The sequence below is a fragment of the Sapajus apella genome, unplaced genomic scaffold, assembly GCF_009761245.1.
Source record: "Sapajus apella isolate SASKATOON/1434 unplaced genomic scaffold, GSC_monkey_1.0 scaffold6, whole genome shotgun sequence".
NCBI lineage: Eukaryota > Metazoa > Chordata > Mammalia > Primates > Cebidae > Sapajus > Sapajus apella.
Window position 1 is genome coordinate 41,181,388 of NW_022436946.1, and position 18,746 is coordinate 41,200,133.

An 18,746-nucleotide genomic window follows, 5' to 3' on the forward strand; every position below is an offset into this window, starting at 1 on the left:
TTGCACTCCAGCCTGGGTAACAAGAGCGAAACTCCGTCTCAAAAATAAATAAATAAATAAATAAAATTATTATAATGGCACCTTATAATGGCATAAGACCTTATAATGGCATAAAACTGTTACATGGCTCAAAAGAGTTAGTTTATAAGGCACATAGAAGCATGCCCAGGACGCAGAAAGCACCACGTATTTCTTAAATAAATAAATGGATATGAGCACATCCACTTATTTTACAAGTGAAACTTTAATTTTTTTCAATATTTCAACTAATTTTAAAATTATGTTATTTGCACGCTTGTAACTACAGGAAATATACTTTAAGAAGATTAAAGTATTGCCTTATGATTACAATTTGAAGTCCCATTGAAAATGCATAAATTTGATTATAATAATACCACCGTCTTTTTGGCCTCGGAAATAGGTTAAAAATTACTTAAGTCCATCCTGTTTTTCATCTCTGGATTAGTGATATTAGCAAATAGGCTCATACACTGCCTAAAGAAATATAAGAAAAGTGATCAGATGTTTCTTTCTCTTGTCTAAGGAAAGTTTTCCTTTTCTTCTGCTTGACCTGTTAAGTCTGGGAACTGGTGATCAGTTTGGAGAGCACCCTCAGCACATGGTGTTTTCTCCTGAGTCTAAAGACATTCCCCGTCTGTGTTTCAAGTTGAGTGGGAGCTTTCCACAGCAGTAGTCAGCTCAAACCTCCACCTCAAAGCATACATTTAAAGCATTTCAAAAAAAGAGCATTTGCTGAGAGACTTGTAGGGAGAAAGACTGGAATGCTGAGAATGTTAATAGGGGCAGGGCTTGGAAGAAAGACACACAAACTGAAATGTTGCTCTCCAATCTAGGGGTTGTTTTTCATGTTGCCATTACTTTTCTTTCAGTGGAGCTACCATATTGTTTCCTGGTGATGGCTATTCTTGAAGACTTTTTTTTTTCTTCTTGCATGCTATTTTATGAAACAAACTTCGTAGATTTCCAGCCACCATGAAACTCCTTCCTCCCCTCCAGAGATTCAGCCAAAGGCTTCTGGCCCCGCTTTCTGCATAAACCCTTGTCCCAGCTCAGAGCCTCTTCCACTGCAGCCAATCCCACCAGGCCCCTGGAGCTGGAGAAGGAGATTGTGGGTTGGGGCCACAGAATTGGGTGCACGCTTTCTCACAGTGTTTTTCTAAGGGTTTAAGTTCCTTTGTACCAAAATGACATTATAGGGAAGCTACACTGAGAATTACATAGGCTCCTCTGCATTGAACCAGCACCCTAGATAACATTACATGATTGTTTCTATGGAAAAATGAAATTTTATTCCAAATACCTGACCTCAAATGAACTTTTATAACTTGACAGAGGGACTCTTCTACATACGCTCACACTCAGGGACAGTTCTGTCTATTGGTCATGCTGTCTGTCTGTCTGTCTATCCATTCACATGATTTTTTTTTTTTAAATTAAAGTACAGAAAAATTACTAAAGGAATGTGAAAAGTAAAAAGCTAAGATCCAAAAAATCAAGTTAAACATTTTATGTTTACTGAGTTCAAATCAGTGGTTCTGTTGTAAATTTATCTTCAACTTCATTCACTGAGTTAAATAAATGGAACAATCTCTCTCTTTGTATTAATAGTAAGAGTAAGAGACAGTGTGGTATAAAACACAGTACATGAGTTTTGTAGTTGTAAACCGTGAATCTCAGGTCAAGCTACTCAACTTTTCCAAGGCTCAGTTTTCTTATCTTTGAACAGGGATGATAATATTCACTTTCTAAGACTATTTTTTTAACTGAGCTAATGTAAATATGTAGCATTAAATCTGGCACAAAGTGGTTATTTCCCATCCTTTCTCCCTATTACTTTACCTCTTTGGAATTACTGTGTTTCACTTCAATAAAAATACCTTTAAACCACATTTAGTTTACAGAAGCCTTGATTTAAACTCTTCTCTTGACTTGGGTACTCATCCATCTATCTGCTTGTCTTAATTAAGTTAATGTCTAAAATCGATTACTGAGATGGATTATTGACTAAGAGATTAAATAGGGCCATGCCATGCCACAATAAACCTGCCAGGAGATGGCTGGAGTGGCCAAGACATAAAAAGTAATAATAATAAATAAATAAATAAATAAAAATATTCATAGAGCATACTTATGTTGACTATTGTAATCATTGAACTGACTCACCTATGCCTTACCTTCCCCCAAATGCTTAATTTTCACAAGACTCTGTGATTTTCTATTTTTTTTTTGTTTTTTCCACACTCATCCACAGCCGAAGATCCACTTTCTGACAGTAGTTAGTAAATTTCAGGTTTTACTCAAAGCAAGAAATGAGCTCAGTGAAGGACAACTTAGATTTCCTGTGAAGCAGGCTTGCCAAGTGCTCTTTCCTATTTCCTATTACGTCCATCTCATGGTAGTCGGCAGCAAGGGCAGGGCATGCTGCAGGGAAAGCAAGTGCCAATGAACAGCGGGAAGGAGCCTGCTGTCCACTGGGGTCCAGCAGGCCTCATGTGAGCAGCAGTCTCCTCTGCTGATAGAGTGCCTACGACTCTGACTCCCACCCCCCGCTTCCTGCCCACACTCTCTCACTGGTCCCCATTCCTAGCTGCAGAGTTGGTGGCTCTGCCTGCAGATCTGCCTGTTGGCTGGAATTTGACACTTGCTCCTTATTTGATCCTATCAGAATTCTCAATTTTTTAAAGAAAACTCTGTGACCACTTGAGATCAAGTCCTGCCTACTAAGCTTGATCTCAGGTTTAAAATCATATTCTTTCCATTATGTAGAAATCTGAAGGCCTGGGAGATTTATTATCATTCATAACCAAAAAATAGTAATAATAATAACACATATAAGCCCATACACTAAAATATTATGCCCTTTAGTTTATATCAGATTGGAAAGCTGTCTTTGTTTTGAATTGAAATATAGGGCATTTCCCCTGTTATAAAAGATGTATTTCTAATGTGCCACCACCATGCAGCCAAAGCTTGGAGGCATCTAGACACCTTGCATTTACTTGTGTATTCAAGGTTCATTCAGGTGGTTTAACGTGAAGCTAAAATGTCTGGTCCTACATTCGTCTTCAGGAATGATGATTTTAATTTCATGGTGCAGAAATAAGGCCAAATAAGAAAAAGCAGACCTAAAAAATGTTAAGTGTTTAACTTACTAATCCACTAGATCTTTGACAGCAACTTTAAATTAAAATGATCCAGAAGACAAAGTGCATAATTAATGATGAGAAAATGATTCCTTCAAGTCCTAACCATTTGTCTGGAGTTTTATTTATGTGAAAGTGACAGTTACTTCTTGGTTCTGTCTCCTTCGTTCCAGTACTGTTCAGTCTGCATTTCCGTAAGTCGGGAAATCGTGCGCTGAAATGCAAAGATTTCCTCTTCTCCAGTAAACATGGAGAGTCCTTCTGCTGAATCCTGGTTATAAAACAAACAAATTACATTAAAGCCATCACAAATGAAAATTTACAGAACCTAAGTATAGGTTTAAAAAAACTTTTTAGGCTTACTGGTTATATTAAAGCATTTTTTATAACTTTTTTTCATATACAATCCCTTAAATGAGGCTAGGGAGTCAAAACCAATTTAAACTAATAGGCAGTAAACACACCAAATTTTCAGAAAGAAAAGGTAAAAGGGAAAATTTTCTCCAAAAGTATACACCAGAAATATGTAATGGCAAAACAAAAACAAAAACAAAAACCCAGTAGTTCTGATAAGCTAGAAGGAGGCTGGTGCCAGCCTCCAGACAGGGTCCCAGTGCCTGAGGGGGAGGTCCTAAGGACAAACCTCTGCAGAGCCTTTTCTAAACCAACTCGTGACTAAAGGAGGGCAAATGCGAATGAACAGTGGGTCCGGGTTCTGGAGAATGTGCCTGGGATCTAAAAGCCAAGGCTGCTTTTAGTTTTCACCTGCTGGGACAATTGATCCCATCATCTAGGACCAAATCGAGAAGCCCTGTCTCTGTGAGGCTGGTAACCCCAGACTGGTGATACCAAAACAGACTGGTGACCACTAAGTGGGCTTGGAATTTTTCTCTCTTTTCTTAGGGATTTGCTAGTATGCTTTTTCAGAGAAAGATTCTAGATTCTTAAATCCATCTTCTCAACTGATCCACTGTGAACCTTCATGACCCTGGGGTCACATTCCCTGATTTCTTCATATATTATTGGCTCCATTTCATGAGCTTACTTTGTCTTGATCCTAGGGGAATCTGAGACAGGGTCTCACTCTGTCACCCAGGCTGGAGTGCAGTGGTGCCATCTTGGCTTACTGCAATTTCTGCCTCCTGGGTCCAAGTGATCTCCCCGCCTCAACTTGCTTGTCCACTGCTCACCTCCTGCTGTTAGGCCTGGTTTCTAACAGGCTGTAAACCAGTACCAGTCTGTGGCCAGGGGCTGGGGGGCCCTGATGTAAAGGACTTTAGAAACTGGATTGATGTAGCTTAAGTGTATTCTTTCAAATTGTCAAAGACAATATTTGGATGTAAATATTGCCCTTGGAGAACCAACATTTCAAATGATCCCAGCGCGGTTTATAAGTAGCTATTTATTTCTACACTGCTATGGTCTGAATGTTTGTGTCCATCCAAAATTTGTATGTTGAAATCCTAACCCATAAGGTGATGGTATTGGAGGTGGAGCCTTTGAGAGTTCAATCGGTCTTGTGGGTAGATCCCTCATGAATGGGATTAATGCCTTTATGAAAGATGACCCAAAGAGATCCCTCACCCCTTCCACCATGTGAGGTTTATACAGAAAGGACAGAGGCTTATGAAGTAGGAAGTGGGCCTTCACCAGATGTCAAATCTGATACCCTGATCTTAGACTCCCCAGCCTCCAGAACTGTGAGAAATACATTTCTGTTGTCTGTAAGCCACTCAGTTCATGGTGTTTTGTTATAGCAGACTAGGAGATAAACATAGGTTTAAGTCATCATATTGGAAAGTTCACTTTTTAAATTGGCTTAATTCTCCCAAACTCCTGAAAATGCCTCATTTCTAGTCAGGTCGATAAGTAAATACTTCCTTGTTCCAGACGATCTTTTACCTGTGGAACTGGAAGAATTGGGCTCCCCTCATAGTGTGAGTGTTGATAGTTGTGAACTTTTGACTAATATTTTAATTGTCAATAGCTGAGAAACACATCCTGTAACGTTCTTACAGAAGAAGAAAATGGAAAGTCACTTCTGGTTGGCCTGAGGTGAATCACCAGACTCCAAACTCCAGGAGAACTGGCTAGCATCTGTTTGTTCCCTACAGAGTGTCCCCAGAACCTGGCACCCACAGGCACTCCATAAATGTTTGCAGAATGGAGGTTGGGAGATTAATCATGGATTTCTTTTCAAGCCTGGGGCCTTGCTAGGCACTCCATGGTCCTGTACTAGCCAGCCCACATGCTTAGATACTGTCTTATATAATAACTCTACAAATTCAGTAATCATTTCGAAAGAAATCCAGAAAGGGTAGCATGGTATAGCAGAACAAGGACAGAACCAGGCACAAGTGGCTTGGCATCCAGCTCTGGCCTGCCATTATTCAGCAGTGTGACTGTGGGCACCTCAGTCTACCTCTCTGGGCTTCATTTTTTTTTTTTTTTTTTTTTTGAGATGGAGTCTCCCTCTGTCACCCAGGCTGGAGTGCAGTGGCACAATCTCGGCTCACTACAACCTCCACCTGCCAGGTTCAAGCAATTCTCCTGCCTCAGTCTCCCGAGTAGCCAGGACTACGGGCACACGTCACCACGCCCAGTTGATTGTTGTATTTTTAGTAGCGATGGGGTTTCACCATGTTGGCCAGGATGGTCTCAATCTCTTGACCTCGTGATCCACCTGCCTCAGCCTCCCAAAGTGCTGGGATTACAGGTGTGAGCCACTGTGCTGAGCCTGGGCTCCATTTTTATCACATGCAAAATGGAGCATTGGACTACATGACCACTAAGGTTCCTTCCACTGTAAGTTTATAACTTTCTATATTTAGTGATATTGAGAATGATACATTTGCGACATGGGCTTATAGAAGCAGCAGCAAATCAATGGTTAACTATACACTACATTTCTTTTTCAAAATGTATCCATGCATCAAACCAAAAACAATTAAGCTGTTTTATAATAAAAAGAGATTATGTTAATATTGCCTACCTGGCTCAGCCCCAAATCATCCATCAGTATTCTGCTTTGCTCCAACTCACTGTCATGATGTTGATGCAAAAATAAGCTTGATATAGGAGTCGATGCAGAGCAAATTATACGCACCTGAAATAGAAGAAAATGAGTAATGTGTTACTCTTTACATTTCACAAGTTGAAGGTAAGAAAAATCCCTCACACAAAAATAATCTGTTTTTCACATACAGGAGCTTGGCTCTTTGCTTTTAGGATGTCCATATTTTTTTCCTAATTGTTTATCTCTTTAAAGTGGTGTTTTAAAACTGCATAGTACTTTTCAGAATATTTCCACACAACTCATACCACCGTGAAGCATGGCACAAAGGTTTACGGGGAGACTTCAGGGTTAGAGAGCAGACAGCTCAAGACATCAGCCTAGATTTTCAGTTCTTAGTCCAATGCTTTTTCCATTACTGCCCTGGTTGGAATGTTTTTGTCCCATCCAAAATTCATGCCGAAACTTACTCCACAATGTAACAGGATTAAGAGGTGTGGCCTCTAGGATATGACTGAGTCATGAGGCTCTGCCCTCATGCATGGGATTTGGTGCCCTTATAAAGGATTTGATAGAGTGAGTTCACCACTTTTTGCCTTGCATTCCTTCCACCATGCGAGAACACAGCGCTTGTGCCCTCTGGGGGATGCAGCAACAAGGCATCTTGAAGCAGAGAGTAGCCCTCACCAAACAGCCAAAGCTGCTGGCGCCTTGATCTCAGACCTTCCAGAACTGTGAGAAATAAATTCCTATTATGTATAAATTACCCAATCTGTGGTATTTTGTTATAAAACCACGTACTGGCTAAGACAATTACATTCTGATGCTGACATTTATACCCAACTGTGTGGAGCTGGTCTGTGCACCTAAGATGCTCCCCAGAGACACTGTAAAGAGGTTAGTTACCCTTTCGCTGCACAGCAGACTCTAATTCAGTGCATTGCTATTCTAATTAGGCCAGTGAATGTCCAGGATCTACATTCATATCAGCATCCTGCTAGGACATTCCTCAAAAGGACTAAGCTTTACATTAATATCTCTTGGTTGCTTAAGTATTTGAGTGAGTGTTCATATGTGATCATATATTGGAAACAGTTTTTATATCTTTTATATCCACTAGTTTAAATACAAAACATATTCTTCTTGATGTTTAAAAAGTCCTGAATTTGTCTTCAGGATTCATAGCTATCTTTTAAAATCATTATTTAAATAATAATACAGTAATACTTAAAAATCTATGTTGACATTTGAGACTAGATTTTCTATATCCAAATGGCCTTCTACCTCCTATTAAGTTATTTTAATCATCAAAGACATTTTTTCATTATTTACATGGGAATATCCTTATTTCACCAATCTCCATGAATACGTTCTAGAATAATGTCTGCTTAATGCTCCCAATTTCTGAAATAAAATGGTTTTGACTACACTTCAATAAAGAGTGTAATCTCTAAATGTGTGATTTACTTACAGGGAATGTTAGTATTCCACCATATTGCCAGATAAATCCTTTTCTCCTTTAATTAAGAAGTGAAAAGGTGGGGGTGTGGCAGGATTGCAGGGTGGGACTGAGGGATGGGGGCCATAAGCTTTCTCTCAGGCATTCCTAGCTGAAATATAAAAATAATGAGTCTCTCAATCCTCCACTGTAAGAGCCATCCTACTCATGCTCCTCCACTTTTTCATTTTTGAAGCCTAGTCCTACAAAAACAGCAGCCTCCAGGCCCCTGTCCTTCTTTCTGCCCCTGCCCTCCCCACCATTACTGCAGAGTGGAGTCTGTGGAAGGCAACCACTCACAGCTGATGGGCCTCCATCCCCTAGCTCTGTGTCCTCAGCCTCCTGCCTCTCCACATGATCATGTGTGTGGATTCCGTGGGGATGCCCAGCAACTTTTGATCACACTCCCTTAGGTGGGCTTCCCTCAGCTTCTGCGTCAGAGCAACACTTGCTGCCTTTCACACTCATCCCAAGGCCTTTGCTGCAAACTCCCCATGCTGGTTACCCCTTTTCATTCTGTGCATAGAGTTCAGCCCTCGCTCCTCTTAGTATTTATAAGAAGCACCTGGAAAACACGAGAACATGCAGGTTCCTGGCCCCATGCCTGATATTCATTTGCTGGGGTGGGGATGGGTGAGCTCTGGAATCTGGATTTTGAAGTAGCCAAGATGGTTCTGCCACAGGTGGCCCTCAGAAGATCTCCAACCCCATTGACCAGGGGTGCGCTCTCCCCTGCTGGACTCTCACAGCACCATATGCCTCCTTCTCTAAGAGGTCATCCCACAGTGGTGATTTTACACTCAGTTCTGTGGAGGTCTAATCCACGTTTCTCTGATATTAGGCTATCTAAGCTCTATGAAGGCAGACACCATCTAGCTTCACTTGCCATTGAATTTCTAGTGCTTGGCATGATAAGGCTTATAGAATGAATGAGGAAATACACTAAATTCTCACCTCTCCTTCCCAGCGATTCTGTTGCTTATCTCCTTCCCACAAAGTCCCTTCAATTTAGAATCACTGCTCTACCTAATTCTGTGCAAAGAATAGGGAGAAAAAAACTACATCTAATGGTAAAATAATATTGAAATTAATTCTAATTTCCAATTGTACTTTTGCTATGAATCTATATTTACGGATACATTCTATCAATAGCTCATCTTTATTGAGAGCTTACTATAAGCCAGACAACATTCTTTGTGCTTTACATGCTTTTTTAATGCTCACAACAACTTTATAAGTACCATTATTATTTCCTTTTTCTAGCGAAGGCAGTTGAAGCACAGAGAGATTAAGATGGCCTTTAGGATAGACAGCCTGGCCCCAGGGCCCGCTCTTGAACCACAAGGCTATGCTTCCTTTGATGAATGGTCAATGGCTTGTCAATTCACGCTAAAACATATGGATTAAAAACAAACAAACAGGATGGTGCAATGCTAGTTACTGGGGTTTCTGGGTCACAGGGAGAGAGAGAGCTTCAATATTCAGAAGGGTCTTCTAGTCATTCATTTATTTGTTCTTTCATTCTTCTTCTTTTTTCTGAGAGAAAGCCTCACTCTGTCACCCAGGCTGGAGGCCTAAGTGCAGTGGCATGATCATGACTCACCACTGTAACCTGGAACTCCTGGGCTTAAGCAATCCTCCTACCTCAGCCTCCTAAGTAGGCAGGATGACAGACCCATACCACGACACACAGCTAATTTTCTTATTTTATGTAGACCTAGGATCTTGTATTTGTCCAGGCTGGTCTCGAACTCCTGACCTCAAGCAATCCTCCCTTGGTATCCCAAAGTGCTGGGATGATAGGTGTGAGCCATCACACATGGCCTGCTCATTCATTATTCTATCAATACAACCATTTATTCAAGCAACAAATATTTCTTAAGCATTCAGTCTAGGCAAGACATAGTGTTTTAGAATGTGATAGATGAAGCACACAAGCTGTCTGGTAGAATGATGCAATCATTTGGTTTGTCTGGTGGTGAGAGTTTTACTATAGTATTACTGCTGCTTTACAGACAGTGCTTATACAGCATTCAGCTTATGCCAAATGTTTTAAATGCCTTACATGGATTTGCCTTTTTAGTGCTCACAACAACCCTCAGAAGTAAATAATATTATCATTCCCAATTCACACATGAAGAGATAGAGGCACAAAGAAGTGAAGTAAGTGATAAAAATACATTGTCAGGATTTCAGCCCAGGCAATCTGGCTCCACAATGCAAAGTGGCTAGTTTTAAGAAAATGTACTACATCCTTACCTTGAGATCATAAAAGTTATCGATGAGAGTTATGAATCTTCGACCTTGAGTCCTGTTTGCCAGAGTAAATTGTGGAATGTTTCGTAAAAATATTGTATCAAAATTCTTTGATAGTTCCAAATAGTCACTGGCTCCAAGTGGCTATGATTTAAATGAAATAAAGAAAAGAAAATTAAAAAATAAACCAATTCTGGTTGCCTTTGGATTGGTTTAGTGTGAAAACACCTCTTTTTGTCATAGTGTGATCTAGGTGGTAGCTTTGAGTAACCTGACCAAATGGGGCAGCGTTTTCAGAGTAGGCTAAGAACACAGACAACATACGCTGTGTTGCCTTAATAGTGATGTAAAAAAGGGGCAAGAGAGAAGACGAGAGTGTGGTGGGGAGTTAAAGAATATCTCTGGCCACAGCCTCCGCTGGTAGTCTTTAGGTACCTGTCCATATTTTTATTTCTATGACATCGCTTTAAACATGTCCTAATAAATCCTTCCTGTGACTCAACTGCAAACTGCCACTATTGGTCAATGGAGCTATTTGATAATGGCATGCTGAAGATTATGCCACCATTTTGACATAAAGAATGTGACTCAGTATGAAAATCATCAGAAATTATTTTTAGTTTAATTTAAGGTACAATTATTCAAGTGCAACATTGCTAACCTCTGTAGGAAATACCCAAGGGCTTAAATGAGCAGGAGCAAATGGCACCTCCAGAATAAATGGAGGCAGTACACTGCCTTTTCATATGAGGACAGTACGGGACTCAAGGTCCACAAAATTATTCATAAAAGTGCCACCTACAGATGTAAAGTACTTGTTTCTGAAACATGAACTTAACTCCTGAACATTAGGAACACGATCTGCAAACATATTCTTTGGGGTTAGGAACACTCCCAGGAAATGTTCCCTCTGCCAATTTTATTTTTTTTTTTTATTTTTATTTTTTTTGAGACGGAGTTTCACTCTTGTTACCCAGGCTGGAGTGCAATGGCACAATCTCGGCTCACTGCAACTTCCGCGTCCTGGGTTCAGGCAATTCTCCTGCCTCAGCCTCCTGAGTAGCTGGGATTACAGGCATGCGCCACCATGCCCAGCTGATTTTTTGTATTTTTAGTATAGACGGGATTTCACCATGTTGACCAGGATGGTCTCGATCTCTTGACCTCGTGATCCACCCGCCTTGGCCTCCCAAAGTGCTGGGATTACAGGCATGAGCTACCGCGCCTGGCCCTCTGCCCATTTTAAGCTGCCTGTGGATGGGTGTACTCTGTGAGCAGCAAACCATGAGCAAATGTTGGGAGAGTGTTTCTGGCCCTGCTGGCATTAGGAGAAGGCAGAGACTGAGTGGCCCAGGAACTGCTCTCAGGTCCCTCTGGAAGCTCCTGGGTCACCCTGACAGACCTCTAGGACAGAGGTGGCTGAGCCTCCTCAGTTTCTGGCAGAATCCATCAATACTCCTCCCTGTCCAGAAATGTCTGTTTCATTTGGGAAGTCCTTTGCATGAAACTTCTTTCAGAAATGTTGACATGGCTGTGTTCCTGGGAGAATTAGGAAACTGTGAGGAGCAGGAGAGTCATTCTCACCTTTGTCCATTCACTTAAGCTTATCACTGTCCTACCAACCAGCTGACATCAGTTATGCTCAGGAATTTGCATGGAGGTCTGGGGAGGTGCAAGTGGAAGGTATGAGTAAATCCAGAAAGGTTCTAGAGAAGAGGTTCCCTCAATAGAGAGGAGTTTTAGGAAGGATGCAGCAATTATGGGACCTAGGCGATGGGCACAAAACCAGAGACAAAGAGCACCAAGAATGACCCAAGTCCTTTGGAAATGTCCTTACAGTGCTCCTTCCTCCTATCTCTTCTCACCAACCAGATAACAAATGGTGGCCAGGAGGAGGCGACCTCCGCTCTTCCCATTTTCCTTCCCTGGCTGGAGAGCCTCTACCTCCAGACCCCCTGCTAGCCTTAGCTGAGACAAGCCACTCACCTCAGCCATGGAGGGTTCCAGTGTGCTGTGGGTTTTTCCTGGGAGTGGGGTGGGGTTGGTTTAAACCTGCCTCTCTTCCAAGAGAACCCTGCTGTTGGGCCCAATACAGACCAGGAGCACGTGTTAATAGAGAAGCTGGGAGTGAGGGCTCTGGAAGGCCTGGATCTCACTTCTCAGTTGCTACTTATCAACTGGGTGCCACTGGCAAGTCACATCATCTTCCTGTTCCTTAGTTTTCCCATTTGTAAAATGGGGATTTGATTCATATCTGACAGAATTGTGAGGGTTAAACAAAATAATACATGCAAAGCATTTAGCACAGTGCCTGGGGCAAACATTAGTATTCAAACCATCTTGGCTACTTTTATTTTTATTATTTTGAGATTAAATGATTGGGCTCAGTGCAAATGAATTGAGCATGTCATTCTTAAGAGGAATCCATGACCCTACATCAGCCTTTGTGCACTTGTCTATCTTGGGAGTCACAGCAGGCACCAGATGAGACTGTGGAATCACCAAATAGCGAAAACAGTCCCCGAAAGGGAGAGAGGGGAGGGAAAAATATAGTGTCTTTTTGTAAAAAGGAAAACTCATACATTAAGACTCTCATGCTCTGAGGGTACACGACTTTTTTTGAGCTAAGTTAGGATTTAGTGTCTTATCTTTTGTAAACCAGAAAGTATATGTAAAAAAAAAAATGGAAAACCTCATATTAGGTATGTAGTTACATATAATTAAGCTCACTCTTTATGCATGAATGTGATTTCTATCAGAATAACTACATGCCCAAGGAAAATCATTATCAGAAGTGCACTGAAGTGCCTAGGGCAACTGAAAATCAGAATTTTGCCCACTCAGCTATTTTACAAATTATATACCTTTGTGAGTAGGTTCTGTATTTGCCATTATATTAGCAACTATTCCTTCACCCCATATTCCTTAAACAATTATATGATCATTCACATAAAGGAAACAAAGCTTAATATAGTTATCTATTTCCTTTCAAGACAATAGTCATTGGGGGAATGTGGAATTGTTGTTTAATTCATACAGTTTAGGATGAGGAAAAAGTTCTGGAGGTAGTGTTGATCATTGTACAACAATATGAATGTACTTAATGCCACTGACCTGTACACTTAAAATTAGCTAAAATGGTCAATTTTATGTTATATAATATTTTACCGCAATAAAAGAAATAGTCGTTTAAAACAAGGAGAGGTTATTGGTTGCCAAAGAGATCTCTCCCAATTTAGGCCATGAAGACCTAGAAATACTACTTTTTTCTTTAAAAATATGAGAAAGAAGAATGAAATGCATTAATCAAAGAAGGAAGTTTTTCCCCCCAAAAAAATCAGATCCAATAAGAATAGGACTAATTTAAAACAACAACTTTTTGTTTTTAATAAATTCATGGGTAAGCACATTTCTAAAAAGATAAGGTAAAAGAAAAAGTGAAAAATAAAAAAGAGAATAATAAATAGGAAAGATAAACAAGAAAAACAATTCAATTGGCTCTCCCTATCTATAGGTTCCACCTCTGCAGATTCAACCAACTGCTGCTCAAAAATATTTAGGAAAAAAAACAACAACATACAAACCAATACAAATTAAAAAGCAATACATTATAACAATTATTTACATAGCATTCACATTGCACTAGGTATTACAAATAATCTAGAGATGATTAAAGAATATGGGAGGAGGCCAGGCCCAGTGGCTCCCACCTATAATCCCAGCACTTTGGGAAGCTGAGATGGGTGGATCACTTGAGCTCGGGAGTTGGAGACACGCTTGGGCAACATAGTGAAACCCCATCTCTACAAAAGATACACAAAATTAGCCAGGTGTGGTGGTGTGTGCCTGTGGTGACAGCTACTCAGGAGGCTGAGGTGAGAGGATTGCTTGAGCCTGGAAGTCTGAGGCTGCAGTGAGCTGAAATAGCCATCATTGCACTTGAGCCTGGGCAACAGAGACTCTGTCTCTCTCTCTCTCTCTCTCTCTCTCTGTCTCTCTCTCTCTCTCTCTCTCTCTCTCTATATATATATATATATATATATATATATAAATATATATATATATGGGAGGATGTGCATGGGTTACATGCAAATACTACTCCATTCTACATCAGGGACTTCAGGATCTGCAGATTTGTTATCTATGGAAGGTCTTAGAACCAATTACCCATGGATACAGAGGGGTGACTAATCTTTAAAGTAAACCAGTCAAAATCCATGACACAGCCCAGGTCAACATCCTCTCATTTATAGCATGTTTTAATTTTAGCAATTTTCCCCCATGGAAGCATGATGACTAGTGTGTTGTCAGTATTTATTTTCCCCATAAATGTCAGATAATAATCAAGTACAGCTACACATGTATATTGCCTCTGCTCCATTCCCTTTATCTTCTCCTTCTGATTCTTTTTTTTAAATGGAGTTTTGCTCTTGTTGCCCAGGCTGGAGTGCAATGGTGCAATCTCAGCTCACTGCAACCTCTGCCTCCTGGGTTCAAGTCTCCTGCCTCAGCCTCCTGAGTAGCTGGGACTACAGGCACATGCCACTATGCCCAGCTTTGTATTTTTACTAGAGATGGGGTTTAACCATGTTGGCCAAGATGGTCTCCATCTCTTGACCTCATGATCCACCTGCCTTGGCCTCCCAAAGTACTGGGATTACAGGTGTAAGCCACCATGCCCAGCCTTGTGTATTTCTTTATTAATTCTCCATGATTCATTTTGGATAGTTTTTCTGATCCACTGTGCTTCTCCTTAGCTGTGTTTAATCTGCTCTTAAACTAATCCCTGGAGCCCTTAATTTTGGTTATTGTACTTTGTAGCTCTAGAATTTCCACTGATTCTTTTTCAAAGTTGAGATGTCTCTTTTGATTATCTCTAGATCCCTTCTGAAGCCCAGTTCCAAGCCCAGTCTTTTTTTAAACTCTTTAAATATGTAAGCCTAGTTGTTTAAAATATGGACTCATAATTCCAGTATCTGGAGTTCCTAATTTTATTGTCTGTTGTTTTTGTTTGTTCTCATTCATAGCATCTTGTCTCCTCATATGCCTAGTTATCTTTGTACATGCTGGATTTTATCTTTGAAAAAAATATGTACAGAAAAAAATCCAAGTTCAGGACTTAAAGTTTTAAGTTCAGCTCAAAATCTGGCTAAAGTCCACGAGGGGGCTGGCTTATTTCTGTTTTATGCTAATTCCTACGTGCAGTCCTTCAGGACTTCAGGATAAAATCTACTCAGGACTTTATCCAAAGTCAGGGAGATAGCGAGTTAAGAAGATTCCCATCCTTGGATGGTCCTAGTCTCTGACTTTTGTCCCACTAACCCAATAAGGCTGCCAAACGTAAGCTCAGCTCACTTCATTTTGAAAACAAGATTGTTAGTGCATACCAATATCCATGTTTTTCTCTTCTTTCTGGGCACACAGATAGACTACAGGCACACTTCATTTTATTGTGCTTCATTTTACTGTGTTCTGAAGATACTTCTGTTTTGTTTACAAATTGAAGATTTGTGGCAACTCTGCATCAAGCAAGTCTGTTGGTGACATTTTTCAATAGCATGTGCTCACTTCATGTCTCTGCATCACATTTTGGTAATCACCACAGTATGTCAAACTTTTTCATTATCATTATATCTGGTATGGTGATCTGGGATCACTGATCTTTGAGGTTACGGTTATAATTGCTTTGGGGTGCCATGAACCACACCCTTATAAGATGGTGGACTTAATTGATACATTTTGTGTGTACTCCCTGTTCCACCACTAGCTGTTCCCCCATCTCTCTCCCTCTCCTTAGGCTTCCCTATTCCCTGAGATACAACAATGTTAAAATTAGGTCAATTAATAACATTACAATGGCCTCCGTGTTCAAGTGGAAGGATGAGTCACACATCTCTCATGTGCAAGCTAAAGCTAGAAATGATTATGTCTAGTGAGGAAGGCATGTGAAAAGTCAAGACAGGCCAAAAGCTAGGCCTCTTGAGCCAAACAGTTAGCCAAGTTGTGAATGAAAAGGCAAATTTCTTGAAGGAAATAAAAAGTGCTACTCCAGTGAACACACAAATGATAAGAAAGCCAAACAGCGTTATTGTTGATCTGGAGAAAGTCTGAGTGGTCTAGATAGAAGATCAGACCAGCCACAATGCTTCCTTAAGCCAAAGCGTAACATAGAGCAAGGTCCTAACTCTCTTCAATTACATGAAGATTGAAAGAGGTAAGGAAGCTGCAGAAAAAAAAATCGGAAACTAGCAGAGGTTTGTTCATGAGGTTTAAGCAAAAAAGCAATCTCCGTAACATAAGTTTAAGGTGAAGCAGCAAATGCTGATGTAGAAGCTACAGCATGATCTAGTTAAGATCATTTATGAAGGCAGCTACACTAAACAACAGATTTTCAATGCAGATCAATCAGAAGAAGATGCCCTCTGTGACTTTCAGTTAGAGAGAAGTCAATGCCTGGCTTCAACGCTTCAAAAGCATAAACTGACTCTCTTGCTAGGGGCTAATGTAGCTGGTGACTTTAAGTTGAAGCCAATGCTCTTTACCATTCTGAAAATCCTAGGGCCCTTAAGAATGATGCTAAATCGGCTGGGCGCAGTGGCTCACGCCTGTAATCCTAGAACTTTGGGAGGCCAAGGTGGGTGGATCACCTGAGGTCAGGAGTTCAAGACCAGCCTGGCCATCACGGTGACACTCCATCTTTAAAAAAAAAAAAGAATGATGCTAAATCTACTCTGCCTGTGCTCTAAAAATAGAACAAAGCCTAGATGACAGCAGATCTTTTTATTGCATGGTTTACTATGTATTTTGAGCCTCCTTTAAGACCTACTGCCCAGAAAAAAAGACTTCTTTCAAAAGATTACTGCTCATTGACAATGCACTTGGTCACCCAAGAGCTCTGGTGGAACTAGACAAAGAGATGAATGTTGTTTTCATGACTGTTAACACAACATCCATGCTGTAGTCCATGAATCAAGAAGAAATTTAGACTTTCAAGCCTAATTATTTAAGAAATACATTTTATAAGGCCACGGCTGTCACATCTGTAGTGATTCTTTGATGGATCTGGGCTAAGTTAATTAAAAACTTTATGGAAAGGATTCAGCATTCTAGATACCATGAAGAACATTAGTGCTTCATGAGAGGTCAAAATAACAACATTAACAGGACTTTGGAAGAAGAGGATTCCAACTTTCATGGATAGCTTGGAGAGGTTCAAGAGGAAATAACTACAGATGTGGTAGAAATAGCAAGAGAACTAAAATTAGATGTGGAGCCTGAAGATATGGCTGAATTGCTGCAATCTCATGATCAAACTTGAACTGATAAGGAGTTGCTTCTTATGGACGGGAAAGAAAGTGGTTTCTTGAGATGGGATCTATTCCTTATGAAGATGGTGTGAACACTGTTGAAATGACAACAAAGGATTTAGACTGTTATATAAACTTAGTTGTTAAAGCAGTGGCAGGGTTTGAGAGGACTAACTCCAATTTCAAAAGAAGTTCTGCTGTGAGTAACTGCTATCAAACAGCACCACTTGCTACAAAGTAATCTTTTGTGAAAGGAAGAGTCCGTTATACAGCAAAGTTCATTGTCTTAAGAAATTCTCACAGTCATCCTAACCTTCAGCAATCACCAACATGATCAGTCAACAGTCATCAACATTGAGGCAAGAGGTTGGGTGTGGTGGCTCATGCCTATAATTCCAGCACTTTGGGAGGCTGAGGTGGGTAGATCACTTGTGACCAGCCTAGTCAACATGGGAAAACCCCATCTCTACTGAAAATACAAAACCGGGCATGGTGGTGTGCACCTGTAATCCCAGCTACACAGGAGTCTGAGGTAGGAGAAAGGCTTGAACCTGGGAGGCAGAGGTTGCAGTGAGTTGAGATTGCACCACCGCACTCCAGCCTGGGCAACAGAGTGAGATTCAGTCTGGGAAAAACAAAACACTGAGGCAAGAAGGGCCTATACCAGCAAAACCTTACACCTCACTGAAGGCTTAAATGATTGTTAGCATTTTTTAGTAATAAAGCATTTTTAAATTAAGGTATGTATTCTTTTGACATAATGCTATTGTACACTTAATAGACTACAGTATAAACATAACTTTTATATGTACTGGGAAACCAAAAAATTCCTGCGACTCATTGGTTCCAGTGGTCTGGAACCAAGCCAGCAATATCTCCAGGGTGCATTATTGCCCAGCCTCCCTTGGATTTAAGTGTGGCTGTGTGATCAAGTTCAGACCAGGGAATGAGAGGGAAAGTAATATGATCACTTCTAGGTCTAGTGCATGAAAACATTCTATACAGAATCTTCCTTCTTTTCTTCATCTGCTGGCTGAATAGAGAGGACTCTAAGGACTTAAAGGAGAGATGAAGTCTGAGTCCATGAAGGACTGCATGAAGCTACATTTCCTGTCAGCCTACATTGGATGGTAATATGATCAAGAAATACATGTTTATTCATTAACCCTCTAATTTAGGGGTTGTTTCAGCAGTTAGCCTATCCTACTACTAATTTCATCTAGCTTCCTTCATTGCCCTAACCAAAAATTACAGAGAGTCGACATTACTGAAAATACAAAACAACTTAATGTTTCCTTGTATAAATGAGGGTTCTTGTTCACAGATGGTAACTATCAAAAATTTATCTTCAAAGTGGGCAAAAAACATGAACAGATGCCTCTCAAACAAGAAATACAAGTGGTCAACAAAGATAGAAAATATGCCCAACAGCATTAATCATCAGAGAAACGCAAATTAAAACCACAATGAGCTATCATCTCGCACCAGTCAGAATGACTGTTACTAAA

The 18,746-nt window shown here is 40.4% G+C and overlaps 1 protein-coding gene across 2 annotated transcripts in view; it reads right to left on the bottom strand.

The window, feature by feature from the left end:
* Positions 1-1,292: 1,292 nt before the first annotated feature.
* AFG1L (AFG1 like ATPase) overlaps positions 1,293-18,746 on the bottom strand; it is a 221,210-nt gene continuing 203,756 nt past the window's right edge. For both annotated transcript variants that reach the window (XM_032275100.1, XM_032275099.1), the window contains 3 exons: positions 9,935-10,075; positions 6,157-6,270; positions 1,293-3,435 (listed from right to left, as the gene is read on the bottom strand). In XM_032275100.1, the coding sequence (XP_032130991.1) occupies positions 3,307-3,435; positions 6,157-6,270; positions 9,935-10,075 (384 nt within the window). In that variant the 3' untranslated portion in view covers positions 1,293-3,306. The remainder of the gene's footprint in view (positions 3,436-6,156; positions 6,271-9,934; positions 10,076-18,746) is intronic.